Below are 20,389 nucleotides of genomic sequence, written 5' to 3' on the forward strand. Positions count from 1 at the left end.
GCTACTCAGGAGGCTGAGGCAGGAGAATTGCTTGAACCCGAGAGGTGAATAGTTTCTATTCCATACCTGTTTATTTATTTTTGAGATGGAGTCTCTCGCTCTGTCACCCAGGCTGGAGTGCAGTGGCACGAACTCTACTCACTGCAACCTCCACCTCTGAGTTCAAGCGATTCTCCTGCCTCAGCCTCCTGAGTAGCTGGGACTACAGGTGTGTACCACCACACCTGGCTAATTTTTTTTTTTTAAGTAGAGACAGGGTTTCACCATGTTGGCCAGGCTGGTCTTAAACTCCTGACCTTGGGTGATCTGCCCACCTTGGCCTCCCAAAATTGCTGGGATTACAGGTGTGAGCCACTGCGCCTGGCCAATACTTATTTATTTATTTATTTATAAGAGCTGGTCTTAACCTAGTAAATCAATTTCAAAATCTACCTGTGGATCATGAGCCTTAGGATCATGACCCATCTCAGATCTGTGGACCCAGAATTTCTGAGTGCTCCCTGGTGATGTTGCTGCGTATCAGCAGCATATGGTCTGAAGTCAGCAGGCCACCACTCTACAGGAGGGTGCCACACAGTAGGAGTGTGGGCTCAGGCTGAGATAATCCTGGATTCGAATCCCCGCCCTGCCACTTGTTGGCATGGGAACTCGGGCAAATCACTGAGCTCCTCGGAGCCTCAGTTTCCTTGTTTATGAAGTAGGGACGGTGACGATTCCTTCCCCAGAGGGTTGTTATGAGGATTCAGTAGGAAAGTACCTTTGAAACACTTAGTCCCTTGCACACAGTAAGTGGTTGGTGAACGTTCACTGCAGCTGCTGTGACTTCCTTTGCCGGGTTATTCCACTGGCTTGTCATAGGAATCAGTCCGCTTCTTCCATCTCTGTGGGAAGTAAGACCAAAGAACCTGGGAAAACTATTAGAGCGAGAAAAGACTGTCCTCTTCTCACGAGGGTGCACTCATCTTTGCCCATTACCCTCGTTTTCCCAATGACAGCGCCATCAGTTATCTCGCAAAGAACTCAACAGTCCTCCAGCCAGATGCCAGCCAGCTCTATGGCCCCTTCCACCAAGGGGACAGTGGAGCCCACAAGCCCGACAACGGCATTGAGAACGTCTCCCCTGCCAGAGACCATGAGCCCCAGCCCCACGGCAGCATCAACTACCCACCGATACCCCGAAACACCTTCTCCCACCTTGGCTCATGGGAATAACTGGGTAACTCCGGCGGGTGTGGGGCAAGTATGAGAACCCAGACTCGGGTAGAAGGGGCTTTAAGACAAGCGTTTCTGTTCTTTCCTCCAACCCAGGGCCCCTGGCTGGGGCTTTGAGCAGCACTTCACCCGTTCACTCCTCCCTCTCCCTGGTTAGCCTGGTCCTGGCTTGGGCTGCCCTCAAGCCACGCAGCCAGGACATACCTGGCTCTGGAATGGGTCCAGCCATGCCTCTGGCTTGCTGTGAACTCCTTTCTATCTGGGTCACCCCTTAGTTGGGGGGGGGAAGTGTCAAAGATTCCCTGACTATGAACCCAAACCTTAATCTCAGTGGCTTCTTGCAGACCAAGTGTGAGGCTCCTGAGATGCCAAGTGAGAAGCACCTCATCCTGAACCTCACAGGAAACACCCTCTGTGTGAGTAGCTCGCTGAACTGAGCCCCCAGCTGCAGGCTCGCAGCAGGGCTGAGGGAGGGAGAGGGAATGCATGTTCTTTCCAAGTGCATTTTTAAGCGTATTTCTAAGGCGCATTCACTTTCTGGCCCTCATTTCTTCCTGGTAGGAAGTGGTCCTTTCCCATCTTACAGAGCGACAGACCGAGGTTTAGACTTCTGTAAGTCAGGAGACACCCACAGGACTGAACCCCCTTGCCCCCCGGTTTCCTCAGCTTTCACTGTGTGACTATTCCCAGTATGATGAGTTGAGGGACCCTGATCCTAGTTCCTGTTTGCCCTTAGTTCTGGGAGTGACTTTGGTGAGTTGATCTCTTTGGGTTTTAGATGTCTCAGTTGAAAATGAGAGGTGAGGCTAGGTGTGGTGGCTTACACCTGTAATCCCAACACTTTGAGAAGCTGAGGCAGGAAGTTTGCTTGAGGCCAGAAGTTCAGCTGGGGCAACATAGGGAGACTCCGTTTCTACAGGGAGAAAAAAAAAAAAAAAAAGAGAAAATGAGAGGTGTAGTCTGCCTGAGTCTCTCAGCTTTAATCGTCTGTGGCTTCACATTTCCCGTTCTGTGGACTATCTGAGAGCCTTGATGGACGAACAGTCCTGGGAGATGCTCCCTCTAACCTGAGGAGCTGATGGGATGGGTGGGAGAGAAAAGGGCCCAGGAATGCAGGAGCCACTGCCAGCAGTTCTCCAGTCTGGGTGGTGTGTGTGTGTGTGAGCACACCTGTGTGAGGGAGGTATAGCAGTGTGTGAGCAGCTTTCAGGCTGCCAGTCTCCCTGGGGCCAAAGGCTTTGGTCTGGGGATGCGCCGTGCACGCTCACACAGTAAATAGCTGCTTAGCGCTGTGGGTGCTGGAGATGGCTGGCTCACTGCTGCCCTCTCCCGGTCAGTGCCGGTTTTTTGCAGCCACCCCCTAGGAACTAGAACTAGAACAGACCCGAACACTGTGTGTACAATAGGACGGAGAATTTGGGCTTACAACACTTTAATGCTGCCTGAATTTTCTGCAGTTGTTTTCTTTTGGGTGTCCATTATGCCAGCATTTTCCAAGTGAACTTTACAAAAGCCTACATCTTGACCAGAGTTTTAAAAGGCAGCAGTGTTCTCCTAGGGTTGGGCTTATTGGACAAGGCAGGCATTGCGTGAGATGGGCTCTGGGGATAGTCAGGTGCCCGCCCAGCCATTCCTCACACCCTCTTTTTGGATGTAGGTTGGCAGGCTGTATGATTGTTTGTGAGAAACGTTTTTTTTTTTTTCCTTGCTAGAAAAGGAAGATGGAAAACCCTGGATCCCTTCCTGATGTCAGGGTGGGGAATTAGTAAGCTTAAGGAAATTCTGTTTTTTTTTCTTTTCGGAGACGGAGTCTCGCTCTGTTGCCCAGGCTGGAGTGTTGTGGCTGGATCTCAGCTCACTGTAAGCTCCGCCTCCTGGGTTCACGCCATTCTCCTGCCTCAGCCTCCCGGGTAGCTGGGACTACAGGCACCGCCACCTCACCTGGCTAGTTTTTTGTATTTTTTTTTTTTTTTTTTGAGACGGAGTCTCGTTCTGATGCCCAGGCTGGAATGCAGTGGCTGGATCTCAGCTCACTGCAAGCTCCGCCTCCTGGGTTCACGCCATTCTCCTGCCTCAGCCTCCCGAGTAGCTGGGACTACAGGCGCCCGCCACCTCGCCCGGCTAGTTTTTTGTATTTTTTAGTAGAGACGGGGTTTCACCGTGTTAGCCAGGATGGTCTCGATCTCCTGACCTCGTGATCCACCCGCCTCGGCCTCCCAAAGTGCTGGGATTACAGGCTTGAGCCACCGCGCCCGGCCGTTTTTTGTATTTTTTAGTAGAGACGGGGTTTCACCGTGTTAGCCAGGATGGTCTCGGTCTCCTGACCTTGTGATCCGCCCGTCTCGGCCTCCCAAAGTGCTGGGATTACAGGCTTGAGCCACCGCGCCCGGCCGAGGAAATTCTGGTAGAAACCTTAGGGGTGGTTTGTATGGGTTCTGTGCTAAGCCATCCCTAGAGTCCTTTTCTTTGTCTTAGACATTTATTCCAGAATCAGGTCAGAGAAACCCCAGGGAGGGGTGCCCCTAGATGGCACGGCAGAACTGGGTAAAAAAAGCTGCCCATACCTCTCTCCTCATCCTCAGTCCTAAAGCCATGTCAGCCATAATCTTTCTTCTTAGAGCTAAATAAGACTCCTCCAAGATATCCTAGGGGTAGCTTCAAGATTCCACCTGTTCCCTTACTCAGTGGAGGCCCCTTCCCCTGTCAGCCTATCCATGTCTTCAGAGCCAGAGGCTCTGCCTAGGGCAAGGGCACGTGGATTTCAGCTTTGGGGGTAGAGACCCTTCTGCTGAGAGCTGCAGCCTCCTCACCTGATTTCTCTGAACTGGGCATGAAAGGCTGGTGAATGGGAGTTCAGGGGGAATTGGAGTCTCCCCTCAGGTTGTGGGGTGGGGTCGCTGTGCAGTGTCCCCACTCTAGCCCTTTCTAGGAATGGAGATGAAAAACACCCCCAATCCATGAATAGCTTGGAGGGAAAAAAGGGGCAGTAGGGTGAAAGGAATGAAAGGTGCAAGCATAGACCAGATAAACACAGTGCGGGCAACAAGCTGATGGGAACGAGGCAGAGGAGGCAGCAACTGGCCCAGGAGAACAGCACGCAACCCTTGGCTCCTGGCTGGCCGGCATGGAGCACCAGCTGGGGCTGGAGAGGGAGGCAGGTTCTAGAAGAGCAACAGTGTTCTCCCGACGTAGCTGGAGGGCAGCCCTACAGGCCTAGGCTGTTGTCACACTCCCCGCAGAGTCACCTGTGCTCTCCCCACCATAGGCAGAGGGCCCTCCAGATGAGAAGCTGGTCACGCTGATATGCCAAGCAGTCAAAGCCACCTTCAACCCGGCCCAAGATGAGTGCAGCATACGGCTGGCACGCGTTCAAGGAAGTCAGGCAGTGGCCGTCAAAGAAATCACTATTCACAGTGAGTGGAGGGCAAGGGGACTGGGCGGAGGGCAAGGGGGCCTAGGCGGAGGCCTGCATGGGTGGGAATGGGGGTGTGCAGGAGCCACATTGGAGGGTGGGTCACAGTGGTGCCCCTTCTGTTTCCTAAGAACTGCCAAGCCATACCCCCTCCCAGGTCACCCAAGAGACACACTCAGGAGACTGAGATACCTGCATCCCTCTCTTGGGGTGCAGTCCCCATCCCCCACTGCCTCTCTCTGGGCTGGGCCATTGGACAGCGTCTCCCTCCTCTCCCACAGCTAAGCTCCCTGCCAAGGATGTGTACGAGCGGCTGAAGGACAAATGGGATGAACTAAAGGAGGTAAGCGGTCCCCCAAGTGTGGGGACAGAGTAGAAGCCCCTTGTGGGAGGTCTGGTTGCTACCCTCTCTCTGTGGGGAGGAACCCCATCACGTGCCTGCATGTAGACAAGGGTGGTGGAACAGACCCCAGCAAACTGCAAGCAGAGGGGCTCTACAGTGAAGCCGGGGGGCTGATGGAGAGAGGGTGCACCCAGACTGTTTTCTGCCACTTCCTGTGCAGGCAGGGGTCAGTCACATGCAGCTGGGGGACCAGGGGCCACCGGAGGAGGCCGAGGACCGCTTCAGCATGCCCCTCATCATCACCATCGTCTGCATGGCGTCCTTCCTGCTCCTCGTGGCAGCCCTCTATGGCTGCTGCCACCAGCGCCTCTCCCAGAGGAAGGACCAGGTAAGCAGCTATTTGTGGCCACACAGAGGAAGCAGCCCAGGTCACCGGAGGAACCCTCCCCTCGTGATTCCCAAGTTGCAGAAAAGGAAAAGGGAGCAGGCCCTGGACCCTTTCTAATGGGCAGAGGCCATCCCTGATGGGCAGCCACCTCAGTCCACAGAGCATTACAGAGGCAGCGTGGCAGAGGACACGGCGTGGGCTTTGGAGTCAGGAAGTCTTACTTTTTATTTTTTTATTGTTATTTTTTTTCAGACAGTGTCTTGCTCTGTCACCCAGGCTGGAGTGCAGTGGTGAGATCTCGGCTCACTGCAACCTCCACCTCTTGGGTTCAAGTGATTCTTCTGCCTCAGCCTCCCCAGTAGCTGGGATTACAGGCATGCACCACCATGCCCGCCTAATTTTTGTATTTTTAGTAGAGATGGGGTTTCGCCATGTTGGCCAGGCTGGTCTCAAACTCCTGACCTCAAGCAATCTGCTCGCCCCAGCCTTCCAAAGTGCTGGGATTACAGGTGTGAGCCACCACGCCTAGACTGGAGTCAGGGAGATTTGGTTTAAGTCCTGGCCCTGACCTTGAGAAAGTCAGTCAGATGAGCTCTTTGGGCGTCAGGTTCCTCATCTGCATAGCAGGGATAACCTCCTTGCAGAGCTGGTCTGAGGATTAATTGATAGAAGCAGGTCTAGGTGTTCCTGTCTAACCAAAAATTTTTCCGCCTCCCTTACTAGAATTCCCGCCATGACGGTGCCACCCAGACCCGTGGTTCTCACTCCTGCCTGCACACTGTGGGGAACTGTAGAAAAAATTCCCTTGCCTGACTGCCTCCCACACCAATTCAAACAGAATCTCTGAGTCCATCAGTGTAGTTGTTAAAAAGCTCCCCAGGTGATTCTAGCATGCACTCAAGGTTGTGTTTGAGAGGGACAGAAAGCCCCTCTGCCAGATGGCTGCTATCTGCGGCAGGGATGGTTCTAGAGACACCGTATCCATCTTAGAGAGGGCTCAGTCACCCAGCCCAAGAGAGGTCATTTTTTAATGATGTTTCCCCATTCATTACAATAGGTGAAGTAGGTGTCTGGAGAGGAGGTTTTGGGGGAAGGGATGAAGGGGAGGAAAGAGTTTAGAGGACTCTGGAGAACAAAGTCCATCTCCACTGACTTCACCGGTCTGCCACCAGGGTGAGGGTGAGGGGCAAGTCTTTGTTCCAAACTAGTTCCGGGAAGGCTGAGAGCCAGAATGACCACCAGGAGCAGCCAGCCCCACAGGGGAGCAATGAGGGCCTGCTTCAGCTACAGTGGGGCTCCGGAGTGGGAGGGGTACATGCGCTATATTAAGCTCTGAGCCCTCTGAAACCCCCTTCTCACTGGTCACCTTCCCCACTCTAGCAACGGCTAACAGAGGAGCTGCAGACGGTAGAGAATGGTTACCATGACAACCCGACACTGGAAGTGATGGAGACCTCTTCTGAGATGCAGGAGAAGAAGGTGGTCAGCCTCAACGGGGAGCTAGGGGACAGCTGGATCGTCCCTCTGGACAACCTGACCAAGGACGACCTGGATGAGGAGGAAGACACACACCTCTAGTCCGGTCTGCCAGTGGCCTCCAGCAGCACTGTAGAGCTCCAGACCGACCACCCCAAGTGCCGTTTGGACGGGGAAGGGAAAGACTGGGGAGGGAGAGTGAACTCCAAGGGGTGTCCCCTCCCAATCCCCCCAGGGCCTTAATTTTTCCCTTTTCGAGCTGAACAAATCACATTCTGTCCAGATTCCTCCTGTAAAATAACCCACTAGTGCCTGAGCTCAGTGCTGCTGGATGATGAGGGAGATCAAGAAAAAGCTACGCAAGGGACTTTAGAGATGAACTAGTGGAATGCCTTCATTCCGCAGTGAGGTTGCCGAGACCTGCAGAGGGTAAGTGACTTGCCCAAGGTCAGAGCCACTTGGTGACAGTCAGGATGAGAACAAAGATTCCATTTGCACCATGCCACACTGCTGTGTTCACGTGTGCCCTCCGTCCAGAGCAGTCCCGGGCAGGGGTGAAACTCCAGCAGGCGGCTGGGCTGGAAAGGAGGGCAGGGCTACATCCTGGCTCAGTGGGATCTGACGACCTGTAAGTCCAGCTCCCAAGTTTTCCTTCTCCTACCCCAGCTTGTGTACCCGTCTTCCCACCTTCTGTGTTCTTACCCCACCCTACACTCAGTGCTTGTTCCCACTTATTCTGTCCTGGGGCCTCTGGGATTAGCACAGGTTATTCATAACCTTGAACCAACCCGTTGTTCTGGATTCTGATTTTCTCAGATTTGCCTCGTGAGATTGGGGCTTAACTCACACAGGTCTCCCTGCGTGAACCAGGTCTGCTTAGGGGGCCCATGTGCAGGTGGAGAGAGAAAGGGACACTCTTCAGTCCAGGCTGGTGTCTCAGGGCAGCTGATGAGGGGGTCAGCAGGAACACTGGCCCCTTGCCCCTGGCACTCCTTGCAGAGGCTCCCCACGATCTTCTTTGGGCTTCCATTTCCACCAGGGACTACAATCTGCTGTAGCTACTGAAAGCAGCGTGTTCCTTTTGTTGTTCACTGCTCAGCTGATGGGAGTGACTCCCTGAGACCCAGTATGAAGGAGCAGTGGCTGCAGGAGAGGCCTTCCCAGGGCCCCCCCCATCAGCGATGTGTCTTCAGAGACAATCCATTAAAGCAGCCAGGAAGGACAGGCTTTCCTCTGTATGTCATAGGAAACTCAGGGACATTTCAAGTTGCTGAGCGTTTTGTTGTAGTTGTTTTCTAACCCAACCCTCCACTGCCAAAGGCCAAAGCTCAGACAGTTGCAGACTCCCAGTTAGCTCATCACACTCATTCTGATTCTCCTGTGCCACAGGGAAAGAGGGGCCTGGAAAGCACAGTGCATGCTGGGTGCATGAAGGGCAGCCTGGGGGACAGACTTGTGGGAACATCTCACTGTCCTGGCCTGGAGCTAGGCCTTGCTGTTCCTCTTCTCTGTGAGCCTAGTGGGGCTGCTGCAGTTCTCTTGCAGTTTCTGGTGGCATCTCAGGGAACCACAAAGCTATGTCTACTCCCCCATACAGGACTTTTATGGGCTCAGCAGTTAGCTGCCATGTAGGAGGCTCCTAAGCAGTGGGCATGGCGAGGTTTCATCTGATTGAGAAGGGGGAATCCTGTGTGGCATGTTGAACTTCCGCCATGGTCTCCATCGTTCTGGGCATCAATTCCCTGGTATCAACTAGGAAAATGGGCAGAACTGCTTAGGGGAATGAGGTGAAACGCCACACCTCCAGGGTCGTAAGAGTCGGGCTCAGGCTGCAGTCGTCGTGATGAAATAGGCTATCCACTCGGGAAGGCTTACTTTTTAAAAGGGTAGAGGGAGGGGCTGGGGAAAATCTCTGTCCTGCCCTGTCTGCCTAATTCCTTCCTCACAGCCTGTAGCCATTTGATATTGTAGGGGGAAAGGAAGGCCAAGGGTTCACATAGGGCCCCAGCGAGTTTCCCAGGAGTTGGGGGACGTGAGGCTAACAAGGTCCGAAAACATCTGCCCCAACGCTCTAGTGTTGGAGGTGGGCAGGATGGAGAACAGTGCCCGTTTGGGGGAAACAGGAAATCTTGTTAGGCTCGAGTGGGGTGTTTGCTTCCTTCTTGCTCAGCGCTGGGTCCTCTCCACCCAGTAGGTTTCTGTTGGTCAGACGGGATTATTGCTCCTTTGCTGATCCTGGGACACACTTCACCAGCCAGGGCTTTCGACAGAGACAGCAAACAGGCCTCTGCAAATCGATCAAAGGCTGCAACCCTATGGCCTCTTGGAGACAGATGATGACTGGCAAGGACTAGAGAGCAGAGTGCCTAGCCAGGTCGGTCCTGACTCAGCATGCTGACTCTCCATCGCTGTGTCCAAGGAGAACCTGGAGAGGCTTTGGGCTGATTCAGAGGTTCTTTACATTCATCCAAACTGTGTTAGTCTAGTCTTAGGGCAGCTTCAGAATCTGACACCTTGCCTCGCTCTTGCCACCGGGACACCTTTGTCAACAGGCCAAACAGCCATGCATCTATAAAGGTCATCATCTTCTGCCACCTTTACTGGGTTCTAAATGCTCTCTGATAATTCAGATTCTGGGTCTGGGAAGAGTTAAGGGGAACACCAGAAGCTTAGCGTGACTTAAACAGGTTGTAGCAAAGACAGTTTATCAACTCTTTCAGTGGTAAACTGTGGTTTCCCCAAGCTGCACAGAAGGTCAGAAACCACGATTATGGTGACTGGGAAGCCTACTGTCATGTGAGTGGGGAGCAATGCTTATGAAGGAGGTACAGAATATTCTTTGCATCGTAGACAGAATACGGGTTTAATCTAGTCTAGATACCAGATTTTTCTCCCGCTTGATAAGGGAAGCTAGCAGAAAGTTTATTTAAACTACTTCTTGAACTTTATCTTTTTTGACAATATACTGGAGAAACTTTCAAGAACAAATTCAAACTGATACATATACACAGATTTTTTGGATAATGTAAATACAGTGGCCATGTTAATCCACCCTGCACTGCTTTAAGTGAAAATACTTTGAAAAAACATTATGTTACCTGAGTGATGGCCAAGTTTTTTCTCTGGACAGGAATGTAAATGTCTTACTGGAAATGACAAGTTTTTGCTGGATTTTTTTTAACAAAAAATGAAATATAACAAGACAAACTTATGATAAAGTATTTGTCTTGTAGATCAGGTGTTTTTTTTTAAATTTTAAAATGCAACCCTGCCCCCTCCCCAGCAAAGTCACAGCCCCATTACAGTAAAGGTTGGAGTCAATATGCTCTGGTTGGCAGGCAACCCTCTAGTCATGGAGAAAGGTATTTCAAGATCTAGTCCAGTCTTTTTCTAGAGAAAAAGATAATCCGAAGCTCACAAAGATAAAGTGACTTCCTCAAAATCATGGTTCAGGACAGAAACAAGATTAAAACCTGGATCCGCAGACTGTGCGCCTCAGAAGGAATAATCGGTAAATTAAGAATTGCTCCTTGAAGGCGCCAGAATGACACAAAGGACAGAATTCTTTTCCTAGTTCTTACCGCAGCAAGGCTAGGGAGGGTATGAACACAAAAATACGAACTGGTCTTCTATCCTTTCTCTGAATCATTTAGGTTTAAGATGTAAGTGAACAATTCTTTCTGCCAAGAAACCAGTTTTGGATGAGCTTTCATGTATGGAATTTATTCCAACAGGACTGAGGGACCAAGGAAACAAGATGGGGGAGGCAGAGAGGGCAAGAGTAAAACTGGAGCATAGCTTTTGTCACTGTCACTAGCTGATCCCTCAGGTCTGCTGCAAACAGAACATGGAGGGAGGGCGCAGATGACTCTTTAGTGTGGGTCTTTTTGTCTGTAGTGAATGTTCAACAGTTTGCCCAGGAAGTGGGGGATCATATGTGTCTTAGTGGACAGGGGTCTGAAGTACACTGGAATTTACTGAGAAACTTGTTTGTAAAAACGATAGTTAATTATTGCATTTTCTTACAAAAATATATTTTGGAAAATTGTATACTGTCAATTAAAGTGTTTTTGTGTAAACTGGCTCAAGCGCTAGTATTTTGCTGTGACTTAAAGCCTTCACTTGCATATGAGGCTCATTGCCAAAGCGCCTGAGAATGTCGGATCACACCCATAGCACAGGAGCCTCTGTGCTGAGTTACACTTGTCCAACTCTGCAGGCACAGAAATTAGGAGAAGCTGAAAGGAAAAAAAAGGAGGATCCTAAAGGTGGTTATGAGTCTACATTACTCAAACTGTCCTAGTGACCGTAAATGACCTCACTTTCCCCTAAGATGTTGTATAAATGTTTCACTCTCTTCCTTCCTTCTACTTCTGCCTCAGATACATTGGGAATCACCAATATCAGAAATCTCCAAGGGGCTGCTGAACACTGATCAGGTATGAAAACACTGGCAAAGGGACTATATATATATATATATAAATAAATATAAACAAGCTCTGTTCTGGCCCTGTTTCTGCCATAAAAGCATCTGTTTACTGCCACAAGAGGCTTCTGCCTATCCCTCCTCCAGGTCTGCAGTGAAGATAGAGGTTTAGGGAAGGAATCACTGGAGATGATTCTGACTTTCTCCATCTCCGAGTGTGGTATTATCCACAGCTGCATGCTTCCTCACTGGAAGGGGAAAACTTCATCATTCCCAACTTGCAGAAGGGAAACTGTCAGGTAGAATTGGTCTGTAATCTTAGTTGCTAGACAACAATCTTGTTCTATTTGCCTAGCATCTTACCATTTACAAACCATTTTATAGGAAACCTATAAGTTTACAAACCCATCTTACAGAAATTGTCCCCACTCAGGAAATTAGATGCAGGGGTTAAGTATTCTCTTCGATATTGATCACACAACCATTTAAATGGAAGCACGGGCCTTGATTCTCTATCTTTTTGCTCTTTAGTCCTAATCACGTTAATGCCAGAGTTCCAACAGCAAAATACATTTCTAGAATGCAACTACTGTTACAATATGATTTTCCTGTCATGAGAGTTGTGAAAGGCAGTTAAACCCTGAAGAGAGGGCTAGAGTTGGGCCAGGGTTATTTCGAGGTTAACTTCAAGAGGGTGCCAAGGATACAGAAAGGAGTCCAAGTACAAGGAACTCACACAGGACGCTGGCTATGGTCAAGGTGCACTGTTCTAAGAGTGACTCATAGCTTATCATGGGCCACAAGTTAGACCTAAGACCCCATTCTCTTCCTGAGTAGGTCACTGACCTGCTCCCTGCCTGCCAACCAAGACACACGCTCATTTGTCAATTTAAATGTGTTAATGCTGATTTGTCACTCAGAACCTCCCCTATAAGCTCCCTCCTAAATCATAGATTTCTTCTGTACACAAGGGAAAAAAGTAAATAAAGAACAGAACTGGCTACATAATTAACACTAGTGATAAACACTGAGATAGCTAGTGCTTTCAAAGACCTTGGCAGGGAATGGTGGCTCATGCCTTTAATCCCAGCACTTTACGAGGTCAAGGTGGGAGGATAGCTTGAGCTCAGGAATTCAAAACCAGCCTCGGCAACATAGCCAGATCCTATCTTTACATTTTTTATTTGTTAATTAGCCAGTTGTGCTGGCACGTGCCTGTAGTCCTAGCTACTCTGGATGCTAAGGCAGGATCACTTGAGCCCAGGAGCTGGAGGCTGCAGTAAGCTATGATCACACCACTACACTCCAGCCTGCATGAGAGTGACACCCTGTCCTTAAAAAAAAAAAAAAAAGAAAAAAGAAAAAAGAAAATCAATAGGATCCCAGCAAACAAGATCTGCTGCCAGTATTTACTTCACAGAAGAAATGAGGCAGAGAAGGTGTGGTTGTGAAAAATGCTATGCAGAAGTCATTGGTCATCAGGAAATAAAAGCCAGGATTCCCGATTCCTCCTGGGCTCTCCATTCTATGACCCAAGTTTAGAGGGTAGCTGTACAATGCTACCATGTACATCGCCAAGGGTCCTAACTTCCTCTCGGGGTTTGCCAACCATTAAAACTTACATAGTGCTAGGCAGGCTACTTCTACATAGTTTCTCCTTCCCTACAATAAGAATGTCTCTGGCAAGCATGATTGACGGCTGCTGCTTTTGCTGGGTGAAAGTCCACAGGAAAAAAGGCCCCGTAAGACAATAGTGAAGCTGTAGAGTAAGGATGGTGGCATCATCCTCTGCTGCCCCAACCGCCCTATGCCCCAGAAAGCCCAAGTCTCCAGTCCCCTCTTCCTTTTCTCTTTCCAAGACATGCAAAAGGCAAAGGAAGATGTAGCATAATGTGCTGCTAAAGAAGAAACGTCATTAACCAGGATTTAGACTTACGTCAGGACTGTACAAGCCTCAGATGGTCTTTCCAGTCCTATTAATACCTTCAGAATCTGAATGGTTAGTGATAAATCAATGTTGCCTCCATTTACAGGGAAAATATTTCCCCCCAGTTTCTAGGAACCCTGCAGTCATTTATATGAGAAGTTATGGGAGCATGGGCACACACAGCCATTTCCCTATTGGGTGCTCGGTCATCTTCCTTAGATGGTAGAAGTCCCTAATGCAACAACTTCCAAGCTCTGTAGTACAGTCTCCACATGCACTTGACCTGGGAGCAGCTGGCTCTCATCTGTGTTTAGGGCCACGGTTTCTTTACTTACTGCTGTCTTCCCACCAGAAGATAGTGACAAACATATCAAGGGTACTGTCCTGCATTTTGATCCTTCTGAGTTAATTCTCTGGAGGACTGACCAAGGAAAGGTCAATTCCTTACCTTATCACTGCACCTCATGCTTTCCTGTTTTGAGAACACAAAGAAACATTACTTAAGGGCCACACTCAAAGGACACCCTAGAAATGAAAGCTCTGCAGTAACGTTTGGATTATTCAATTTGTAAATTGAGAAAGCATGATCCCTGTTTGGAATAAAACCAGCTGACAATTCACTCCAGAATGCATGATCACAAAGCCAAGATGTAAAGCAGACCAGGAGGTGGAAAGGGCAGAGAGGGGATCTCGTTATTGAGAGTCCCACCACTCGGCCCCAGTGATCCAGTACCTTTATCTGGCATATTTCTCAGTTTAGGTTTTTCAAGATTTGGCCCATAAAGTGTCTTTCCCCTTTAATGGGGACAGGGATAAAGAATTTTCCCAAACTTTGCAACACTTCTAGGTTCTCTCCCTTTACTATCTTTTCTGCAATGAATTTTCCATTTCAGTCCAGTCTTTTTTTTTTTTTTTTTTTTTTTGAGACGGAGTCTCGCTCTGTCGCCCGAGCTGGAGTGCAGTGGCCGGATCTCAGCTCACTGCAAGCTCCGCCTCCCGGGTTTACGCCATTCCCCTGCCTCAGCCTCCGGAGTAGCTGGGACTACAGGCGCCCGCCACCTCGCCCGGCTAGATTTTTGTATTTTTTAGTAGAGATGGGGTTTCACCGTGTTAGCCAGGATGGTCTCGATCTCCTGACCTCGTGATCCGCCCGTCTCGGCCTCCCAAAGTGCTGGGATTACAGGCTTGAGCCACCGCGCCCGGCCCTTCAGTTCAGTCTTTTCTTCTAGTTCCTAGCCTGTACAAGCATATCCCCTTTTCAAGAGGAACACAAGTCCAAATGGACAAGGCAAATAAAATAAGGCTGGTTCATGAAATAATTTACCAGTGGTCTTTAAAAGTGGAAGCCTCCCCGCAGAAACTTTGTGAGCATGGCCAGTACTTCTTTATCTGAGCACTGTCTCAAAGGAAAACACCCAAAGGCCCTTCGAAAGCGGATCATTTTCAATTTTTGGAAGCCTGAATAAAACTTACCTTTCTGAGGGAAAAACCACAACTGTAAAGCACAAAGACATTTTAAAGGTTCACTTCAAAAGTAGTTTAAGCAAATATAAGAGACATCTTGTAGCATCCATATATAACTTTTTATTAAGAAAATGAACAAAATACATTCTTTCTCCGTATGTACATTACATACAACGTAATTCTACAATTGCCATTGTTCAGCAGATCACTCATTTATTTATTCACAAAGTAGAGTTAACACATTTACCAAAGCTGGGATCTGAAAATTATTTGTACTAAAAAAAATCCTAAAAAGTCCATACAGATTGGATAAAAGATAAACCAGAGAGGATCATGAGGGGAATGGGGAAGACTGCAGAACACAACAGAGTCCAACAATGATTCCTAACAATTGATGTCAGAAGAGATCTGATACCTATAAAGCACTTCTGTTTAAAAGCCAACCAGCTCATGCCAGCTTTCCAGAGTCCCATGATTTCCATTTAAGACGATGTGGACACTTTAAGATACGGCCCTGACCCCACACTGCCACAGAAGAGGGGGTTAGAGTAGAACCAAACAAGTTAGCAGTTTTCTCCTCCACACATTGAGTCTCATCTGAAATACCGAGGTGCAAAATGTGTGAATCTCAGCTAATGTGCAGAGAAATTCAATTTTTTTGAGAGACATTTGCTTAAACGTGGTAAAGAACTCTTGTTTTATGGACTCCTTGCTTCATGTTCATTTTGTCTGTTTTTCTTTTGGCTTTTAACAATAGCTCATCTTTTTTGAACGTGAATTTAATGATGACCATATTAAAAAGTCCATCATAAACAAAGACTCCTCCTCATGGTATGAATATGCTCCATATGTCCATAATGGTGCATAAAGGATTTAGAAATTCAAATGAGTCTTAGGGCTGAAATTTCCAATGACCTGAGCAAGGCAGCTCCCTATAGCTTCTGGATAACATCTTACACCCGGAGTTCAGGCTTAAAGAGACCCATCAACACAATTATTTTCAGATTGTCTGTCTAGAAAAGGGCAATGCTCAAAGGAATATAAATAAGGGTGGGGACATATGCTTCCAGCCTGGTCCTTTCTCCATGTGGTTAAAAACAAAACAATGGAATGGCTGTGTTAATTTTTTTTTTTTAAATCTTTTCTAGCCTTTACTAAAATGTTTGGTAATGGAAATAAGTCAGGGACAATAAAATGAAGAGGTCTCATCACTTAGTTAATACTGGTTTTTCTTCTTTATACTTAGTAATTTCCTAGTTTTTAAAATGATAAACCTATTTTGACAATCACTAACATCAATACATTTTATCATAAGTCCCATAAAAGATATATAACATTCTCCACCCTTCGGCTAAGCTGGCTGCTACAGCACCACATTTCCAGTCCAGGAGATGTTTTCACAAACAGAAGGAGCGATTCACAGCATTAATAAGCAGGCTTAGAAAGACAGATTTTATTGGCTATGGAGGAAGTTGATCTTTCTTCTCAATCTAATTTTCAGTCCAATTTCAGTTTTGAGAATCTATCTCTATCAGAGGGGATCTGAATTTCTGACTAGTGAGCACTTCCAATTTATAAAATAGCTGACTTTTAAAAAATTCTAACATCTTTCCCAAACTGTTTAGAAATATGCCATATTTGAAAGATGGAATACTGTTTGTTCCCAAGACCAACACAAGAAAAGGAGGTCCTCATCTTTGCTTTCCCATACTCTTCCTCTGAGGCTAATGACTCAACTGTACATAGCTTTTGGAGTGGGAGCAAGGCAAGAAATCTCTTTAAAAAGAGCATTTAAAAATGTATATCTATGTGTATATATGTATATTTATATGTCTACATAAACAAATCTGTTCACAGGAAAATGTTATATTATTTTCTTTTTTTTTTTTGAGACGGAGTCTCGCTCTGTCGCCCGGGCTGGAGTGCAGTCGCTGCATCTCAGCTCACTGCAAGCTCCGCCTCCCGGGTTTACGCCATTCTCCTGCCTCAGCCTCCAGAGTAGCTGGGGCTACAGGCGCCCGCCACCTCGCCCGGCTAGTTTTTTTTTTTTTTTGTATTTTTAGTAGAGACGGGGTTTCACCGTGTTAGCCAGGATGGTCTCGATCTCCTGACCTCGTGATCCGCCCATCTCCGCCTCCCAAAGTGCTGGGATTAGAGGCTTGAGCCACCGCGCCCGGCCCTACATTATTTTCAACTCTAAATTATGCAGAAGACTATACAAAGTAGTTAATTAATACTATACTATCTCCCTTCTTTTCAGAAGACATTTCACACAAATCCAAAAAGTAAACTGGCTTAAAGAATAAGACAATCATAACACCTCTTGCCCAGGCTAATTGTAATGCTTAGGAAAGGAAGTTCACGTTTATTTTTCTAAATGGATGATTTGTAAGTAAGGAGGAAAATTGTTTACAACTGATCAGTCACCAAAATCATTTTTTTTTTCCTGGGAAAGGAAAAAAAATAATTCCAAGATCAGTACACGACTTCTTTTTTTTTTTTTTTGAGACAGAGTCTCGCTCTGCCCCCAGGCTGGAGTGCAGTGGCCGGATCTCAGCTCACTGCAAGCTCCGCCTCCCGGGTTCACGCCATTCTCCTGCCTCAGCCTCCCAAGTAGCTGGGACTACAGGTGCCCACCACCTCGCCCAGCTAACTTTTTTGTATTTTTAGTAGAGACGGGGTTTCACCGTGTTAGCCAGGATGGTTTTGATCTCCTTGACCTCGTGATTCGCCCGTCTCGGCCTCCCAAAGTGCTGGGATTACAGGCTTGAGCCACCGCGCCCGGCCAGTACACGACTTCTTAATAAATTTATCTTCCCCTGTGGAAGACTACTCATAAGTAACCTTTTGGACTTTGATATTTTATTATTAAATTTGGGAGTGAGTTGTTAATTACTTGGTATTAGCTATCTTGTAACTTGGTATTATTTGAGGCAACACACTACAGCTGTCACTTGCAAACACCTGATGGCATGGCTCTAATGGTGTAAGATCCTCTCCTTTGTTGTAACTGAATTTACAAAGCTCTGCTAGTTGCAATGGGATTGGGATTTATTCTGCATGCCTCCTCTAATTTAATTAATCACTTTACAGATGTGGAGGAGACCTAAAGAAAAAGCCAAAATTATGAAATACTTCTAATGCCAAACCCAGATCTCATTATTTCTTGGCAAAGCAGAATTAACAGAGACCCTTGGGATGATATATAATTAATTTAAGGCAAGGAAACTAATATCAGTTCAATTCGGTATGTGTTACAAGTTATACATGAAATGACAATTTTCCTCCTATGTTAAAGGGCTAGAAAATAACACCAACCAAATGACATGAGCTAAACTGTAACAAAGGGTTTCTTGAGATTTGTTAACAAAGGAGAAATAAAGCTCAAAACTGGCTTTTTGAGTGGCTCCTTAATCATGCACACAGGCTTGTTCAGTATATCACACAGTGTTTCTTCTTCCTGCCAATTAATTTGGCATTCATTAAGTAATGAATGAAACTGAAGAATGATGATCTCCTCAGGCTGGTATTTGTGTGGCAGACAGCTCAGATATCTGAGCTAACTCCTGGGACTGCTAGCATCCCAGATGGTACAGAGCCATGTTGCAGCAAGAGCTTAAACTCAGTGAATAAGCAAGGGAACCCCCAAACTGCATGTGGAAATGTTTCATGGCTGGTTTTCCTGCTGGATCCTTAACAAGGAACTGGCTATACGTAAGAAGCTGCTCACCTAGTTTAAGATCTAGAGACCATTAACACTAGATTTTCTGTTTTATGATCTCACACAGTTATTTGGGAGAAGGGAAGAAAGGTAACTAACCAAGAAATGCTATCTAGAAGCATGAGCTTTGAGGCCTTTTGGTAGTCTTTTTCCCAGCATCTCATTAACAAAATTATTTTAGGGTTAGAAATGAAGAAATTTCTTTTTCGTTTCAATTTGTGGACCTCTAAAATCCATGGGCAAAAAAGCTCCTATTTTTCCTCCTCTAACATACCCTCATTATCTTCTCTAGCTCGTTCCTGAAGTTTAATACTTCCAAGTCAAAATGCCTTAGATAAGCAAAATAGGACCTTGCACACAAATGTTTAATAGTTCCCTGAGGCTGTCTGAAAAGCAGAAAAAAAGGAAGACATTATTTTATAATTAAAAGTGATACCTTAGAACTGGTCCAGTTCCCTACTAAACATTTCACCTTTTTTGTTGTTGACCCTACAGCTTTCAGATAACATCCATGTTAAATTCTGTTTTCTTGCAAGCTCGGCAGTGTTTGGGGATAGACAGCATACTGCAAATCTTATTTCCAAATAATGATTCCAATTAAGAAGATAAACTAGGACTACTCTTTCATTTTTGTGTTTTTAAGCTGTTAAGTAGGATCCAGTTCACAATATAAAACTTTAGCAAAAAAGACAGTGATAATTTCTCCCGATGGCATTTCTCTCTGCACCACTAGAGAAACTAATTTACTATAACCTCTAATGACTCCTTAGGTTAAGGGCTACAGAAGCTACCATCAGATGATTTCACGGGCTATGACTGGCATAATAGTCATTTGAAATTGGAGCTAAATTCACATTTTTGTTGTTGTTGTTTTTTGGAGACAGAGTCTTGCTCTGTTGCCCAGGCTGGAGTGCAGTGTTGCAATCATAGCTCACTGCAGCCTCAAACTCCTGGGTTCAAGTGATCCTCCCACCTCAGCCTCCCAAGTAGCTAGGACTACAGGCACGTACCACCACACCTGGCTAAAAAACAAAAATTTTTTAAGTAGAGATGAGGTCTTGCTATGTTGCCCAGGCTGGTCTCAAATTGCTGGGCTGAAGCAATCCTCCCGTGTTAACCTCCCAAAGGTCTGGGATTACAGGTGTGAGTCACTAAGCCCAGCCTAAATTCACATTCTTGAGGGGAAGAGACATTTATAAGACTGTATTATTTTTAAGAAAAAAAAAAAAGAAAAGCAATTATTTCTTTTTTTTTTTGAGGTGGAGTCTTGCTCTGTTGCCCAGGCTGGAGAGCAGTGGCACAATCTAGGCTCACTGCAAGCTCCATCCCCCTGGGTTAATGCCATTCTCCTGCCTCAGCCTCCCGAGGAGCTGGGACTACAGGCGCCCACCACCACGCCCAGCTAATTTTTTGTATTTTTTGTAGAGACGGGGTTTCACCATGGTAGCCAAGATGGTCTCGATCTCCTGACCTTGTGATCTGCCCACCTCGGCCTCCCAAAGTGCTGGGATTACAGGCATGAGCCACCGCGCCCGGCAAAAAGCAATTATTTCACGGCAATTGAAGCCATTTCTAATATTCAACTATGTCAGAAACTTAAAGTCAATTCTTAACACAAATTCTAACTTCAGCAGAAAATCAATGCTACTCATGGGAGGTAGGAATAGAAATAAAAAGATTAAAAAATACAATAAAAAGAAAAGACAAAAGGTAAATGGAAATTCTGATGATATGCTGAATTCAGGAGCTCTGCTATCAAACTTGTACTTTACCGATAGTTCTATGACAAGAGTCCCTAATGCCAGGAAAAGAGGCCAACATAGGTTTCTCCATTAAAGCTGCCACAGCCATTACTACTATCCCCAAATGAAAATGACTCAAGTAACATCTTGAGTCATCTGAATGTTGTTACAGCAACATCTGAATGCTATTAATTCCTTATTAATTTCATTATTCTCTTGTCATAAATAAGGATAATAGAGCATTTGCCTCAGAATGATTTTGATCTTTTTTTTCCAAG

At 46.8% G+C, this 20,389-nt stretch overlaps 1 protein-coding gene across 2 annotated transcripts in view; it reads left to right on the forward strand.

Annotated features, from left to right (window-relative positions):
• Positions 1-10,914, forward strand: part of PODXL (podocalyxin like) — a 59,745-nt gene extending 48,831 nt beyond the window's left edge. For both annotated transcript variants that reach the window (XM_033194313.1, XM_033194314.1), the window contains exons 3-8: positions 996-1,216; positions 1,557-1,628; positions 4,478-4,625; positions 4,906-4,967; positions 5,188-5,355; positions 6,736-10,914. In XM_033194313.1, coding sequence (XP_033050204.1) covers positions 996-1,216; positions 1,557-1,628; positions 4,478-4,625; positions 4,906-4,967; positions 5,188-5,355; positions 6,736-6,933 — 869 coding nt within the window. In that variant the 3' untranslated portion in view covers positions 6,934-10,914. The remainder of the gene's footprint in view (positions 1-995; positions 1,217-1,556; positions 1,629-4,477; positions 4,626-4,905; positions 4,968-5,187; positions 5,356-6,735) is intronic.
• The last annotated feature ends 9,475 nt before the right edge of the window (positions 10,915-20,389 follow it).

Source organism: Trachypithecus francoisi, unplaced genomic scaffold (genome assembly GCF_009764315.1).
Source record: "Trachypithecus francoisi isolate TF-2019V2 unplaced genomic scaffold, Tfra_2.0 Lachesis_group4, whole genome shotgun sequence".
In the NCBI taxonomy this organism is placed as follows: Eukaryota; Metazoa; Chordata; class Mammalia; order Primates; family Cercopithecidae; genus Trachypithecus; species Trachypithecus francoisi.